Raw genomic sequence first — 4,991 nt, forward strand, 5'->3', positions numbered from 1 at the left:
CTGGTTAGCAGTCAAATGCCTTAGGCACTACGCCACCAGAGCAACCCTGTAAAAAAAAAAAAAACTCACTGCCATGAAGTCGGATCTGACTCATAGCAACCCCTCCTTGGGTTTCTAAGGCAGTATCGTTACAGAAGTAGATTGCACAATCTTCCTTCTGAGGAATGGTTGGTAGATTTGAACCTCCAGCCTTCTGGTTAGCAGTCAGATGCCTTAGGCCCTATGCCACCAGAGCTCCCAAGAGCAACCCCGTGGCAAATCTGCCCTATAGGGTTTGCAAGGCTGTAAATCCTAATGGAAGCAGATGGCCATATCTTTTCCCATGCAGCAGCTGATCTTTCAGTTAGGAGCCAATCTCATCTCTAGTTCAGCCCTCTTGGTCAAACAAACTTCTGTACCTGAATTTACTCCAGGTACCTCAATATTAAACAACAACAACAAAAAAATTGCCATTGACTCAGTCCCAACTCATGGCGGGCAACCCCACGTGTGTCAGAGTAGAACTGTGCTCCATGGGGTGTTCAAAGGCTGATTTTTCAGAAGTAGATCAGCAGACCTCTGGGTGAACACAACCTCCAGCCATTCAGTTAGCAGCCAAGAGCATTAAACATTTGTACCATCCAGGGACTCCATATTAGCATATCTAAAATTAAACACAGCCTCCCTTGCAAACTTGCCCTTCCACTGTTATCCATGTTTTAGTAAATGCTACTACTGTCTTTCATATACTCACCCTCTCCAGAAACTGGAAGTCCTCATAGGCTTGCTCTCTTCATTACCCACTATGCAGCTCATTCTCGTAATGCTCACTAATTAATTTTCTAAGTTGGACTATATTGGCGACAACATCTGTACTGAACTAAAATCTTGAATTGTGAAATGAATGAGGATGGGAATTAGCTTGTGGGAATTTACTTTGTTACTAAAACTATAACTAGTACTTAACATGTGTAACTCAGATCTTGTTTGTTACTGGCTGTTTATTTGGGGATGAGAAGGGAGCAGACTGATCTGGATGTATTTATGTGAGCCTCCTTGTAAAGTCTTTATTTCTGCTCTGTGTTCAGTGCTTTTCGCGTCCAGCACATGGACCTGTCGAACTCTGTAATAAGTGTGTCCACCCTCCAAGACATTCTGTCTCAGTGCTCTAATCTACAGAATCTAAGTCTGGAAGGCCTACAGCTTTCGGATGCCATTGTCAAGTAAGTGCACTAGGGAGATTGTTTTTGTGATTGTCAGTTCTGTTTCCTGAACGTAATTCAGGTGTTCTTCCATCTGTATCCTGATGCCATAGAAAATATCCAGGGTTCCATCTTCTGCAAAACTTCCAGGACTCATCTAGGCACCAACATTTTGATTGCTGGCTATATGTCTAGCCCTTTGCTAGGTTCTAGAGATCAGGGATGAAGAAGGCATGGTTCCTGCCTCATTTATGGGAGAGATGTTCAGTGCATCAGTGAATATGTGGCAACACAAAGGAACACTTAATTAAATGTAGGGAGGACAGCCTCTTAAAAGGAAGTGACTCTTACGCTGAGTATTCAATATACTTAGGTAGGAGATCTCCAATAATAGGACAAAGGAAGCAACTTAGGTAAACTACTTGTATGGTTCTAAATTCTTGAGTTGGGAATTGCTAAAACATAGGATTCAGCTAGGAGAATGGCAGAAGGTGAGGATAGGCAGAGACCTCATACCAGGCCTCTGTCATGCTATAAAATGTCTAGACTCTTTGTGGTATGCTATGAAGATGGAATGGAGCATGGTGTTAACAGTGGTTAAAGCATTCAGCTGCCAAATAGTAGGTCAGCGGTTTGAACCCACCAGCCACTCCGCAGAAGTATGAAGCAGCCTGTTTCCATAAAGATGTATATAAAGGAAAACCTGCGGGGCAATTCTACTCTGTCCTATGGGTCACTGTGAGGTGGAATCGATGGTAATGGGTTTGGTTTTGGTATGAAGACAGAATGGTGGTGAACAGAATGATTTTCAGTATGGAAGGGACCTGTCAGAGCTGAAATTTGGAAAATTAGTTCTCTAGGCATTGGAGGATCAATCAGACATGGAAGAAACTAGACCAATTAGGAGGCTGTTATATTCATTCAGGTGTTAAATGATGAAACCTGGTGTGAAAATATACATACAAAAATAATAATAGCACTTCCGGTAAGATGGCGGAATAGGCATAGAAGCTACACAGACCCTGTTTAACAAAGAAAAGAGAAACCAATTGACAGAGATAGAAGACAATCCTAGAGCCCTGAGCTTTGAAAGGAGGTGTACAGAAGTGGATTAGGCACCAACTGGTGGAAAAACCTGAATGAAAACAGTGAATACAGAGATGGATGGAGCTGAGAACTGTCAGCTTCTCTGATGGCACCAACAGCCCGAATATTTCCAGGTGGTGTTGGGACTTGAGAATTGACCTAAAGGGCAGCTTTGATCGCCAAGGGCTGCAGGGATGACTGCGCTGGTGGCCTCTGACTAGGAAGGGAAACAGTAAGGAGGGAGACAACCTGAGCTGTGGACTTTTGGCTGTCCAGAAGGCACAGCCATTTTGATTGTTTGCAAGCAGTGGCCATATTGGATATTTAAAGAAACCAAGGGTACAGCCATTTTGAATGTTTACAAGTGGCGACCATTTTGGATATTTAAAGAGACAGCATTCTCATTTGGATTCCAGAGACCGAGGAATAGGCTCTGCTTGCCAAGGACAACAAGGACATACAGAAGGCTGACAACTGGAAGAGAGACAGTTGGTGAGTGTATAGGTGCTGCCAATTAGCAGATACAGGAGCACAGTTCCCTGCTTACGTAGATAATATCCAAACAGAAGGAAGAAGACAAAAATAATGGGCAAGTCACTCCCACATACAATCACCAATTAAATATAAACACAAAAACATCACAATGTCTCGGAGACAACAGACCATCATAGTCCACACAAAGAAGCAATAGAAACAAGGGACCAGGATACAGACCCAGAACAAATCCCTGAAGAAGCAGCAGCATTAGAACTTCCTGATAAAGAATTCAAAAGAATTATATTTAGGTACCATCAAGGAATTGAGAGACAGATCAAGGAAAACACTGACAAAATTGAGGAAAACACAGACAAAACGCTAGAATGATTACTAAAGAGAATACAAGAACAAAAACAAAATAAATGAAAAATTAGAAAGGATACAAAATCTACAGATAGAAATCTAGAAGATTAATACTAAATTTTCAGAAATAGATAACACATTGAATGGGCAAAGAAATAGAATTGAATCAATGGAAGACAGAATAAATGAGAGTGAAGACAAATACCTGAATACTTCTTGGAAAGGGATCAATCAGAAAAAAGATCAAAACAAATGAAGAAAGCCTAAGGTTCATGTGGGATACCATCAAAAGGAATAACCTACGTATAATGAGAATTCCAGAACAGGAAGAGACAAATAAAACCACAGAGAAAATTGTCAAAGATTTGTTGGAAGAGAATTTCCCTGGTATGATGAAAGATGAGAATATATCCATTCAAGTAGTCCAACGAACCCCAAAAGAAAATCACCAATACATACCATCATCACACTCACCAAAATCAAAGACAAAGAATCCTGAAAGCAGCACAGGAAAAACGAAAAGTTACCTATAAGGGGCAACCATTAAGGCTAAGATTGGATTTCTCAGCAGAAAACATACAGGCAGGAAGACAGTGGGATGGTATATATAAAACCCTGTAAGAAAAAAATTTCCAACCAAGAATTATGTACCCAGCAAAACTGTCCCTCAAATATGATGGTGAAATTAGGACATTTCCAGATCAGCAGAAATTAAGGGAATTTGTTAAAACTAGACCAACCTTACAAGAGATGTTAAAGGGAATGCTTTGGACAGAGAACCACGAACAGCAAACAACAACCGACCATTAACACATACGATGACATAACCCAAAAACCAACCCAGTTATAGAAGTATCCAAGAAATAAACCTACAAGATTGTAAACAGGGAACTGGAGACAGCAATTGACAAATGAGTACAACCACAAACCAAAAAGAGGAAAAAAATTGTGGAGTTACAGAACTTCTAGATGGTAGGAAAAACAAGACAACTGTAAGATAGAACAGACTGTTCTAAACTTGGGAAGAACATTATAAATCACAGGGTAACCTCAAAGAAAAGTGACAAACCTTCACATCAAAATAAAAAAGAAGACCAGCTCATATATTTAGCAAATGCTAAAACAACAGCGAGGAATGATATGATTCTTAAACAAAATGAGCTCAGCACAGAAAATTATAAGGAACAAAGAAATCAGCAACACCACGAAAAAGCATGTAACAAAATGACAGCAACAAGTTCTTACTTGTCGATAATTACACCACCAAAAGAGTAAAAGAGAACCTACAGATTGGCAAAAAATATTTGACAATGACATGTCTGACAAGGGACTTATCTTTAAAATTTATAGAAAACTCCAACACCTCAACAACAAAAAGATTAACAATCCAATTAAAAAATGGGCAGAAGACATGAATAGACACTTCACCAAAGAGGATATTCAGGCAGCCAGCAAATACATGAAGAAATGTTCATGATCATTAGCCATCAGAGAGATGCAAATCAAAACAACAATGACATACCATCTCACCCTAGCACTAATGGCAGAGTTCAACAAGACAGAAAGTGACAAATGCTGGTAAAGATATGGAGAGATTGGGACTCTCATACACTGCCGGTGAACTGTCAAATGATACAACCACTGTGGAAAGCAGTATTGTGATTCCTTAAAGAGCTGGAATTAGAGATACCATTTGACCCAGCAATCTCATTACTAGGTATATATCCTAAAGAATTTAGAGCCAGGATAATAACAGATATATGCACACCCATGTTCATTGTAGCACTATTTACAATAGCCAAAAGATGGAAACAACCTAGGTGTCCATCAACTGAGGAACGGATAACCAAACTTTGGTATATACACACAATGGAATATTATGCA

At 40.0% G+C, this 4,991-nt stretch overlaps 1 protein-coding gene across 1 annotated transcript in view; it reads left to right on the forward strand.

Moving 5' to 3' along the window:
• Window positions 1–4,991, forward strand: part of SKP2 (S-phase kinase associated protein 2) — an 87,122-nt gene that overhangs the window by 55,903 nt on the left and 26,228 nt on the right. The window contains exon 5 of the mRNA XM_007953229.2: window positions 1,068–1,202. Within this exon, the coding sequence (XP_007951420.1) occupies window positions 1,068–1,202 (135 nt within the window). The remainder of the gene's footprint in view (window positions 1–1,067; window positions 1,203–4,991) is intronic.

Source organism: Orycteropus afer, unplaced genomic scaffold (genome assembly GCF_000298275.1).
Source record: "Orycteropus afer afer isolate SDZICR_OR568_19922 unplaced genomic scaffold, OryAfe1.0 scaffold00378, whole genome shotgun sequence".
In the NCBI taxonomy this organism is placed as follows: domain Eukaryota; kingdom Metazoa; phylum Chordata; class Mammalia; order Tubulidentata; family Orycteropodidae; genus Orycteropus; species Orycteropus afer.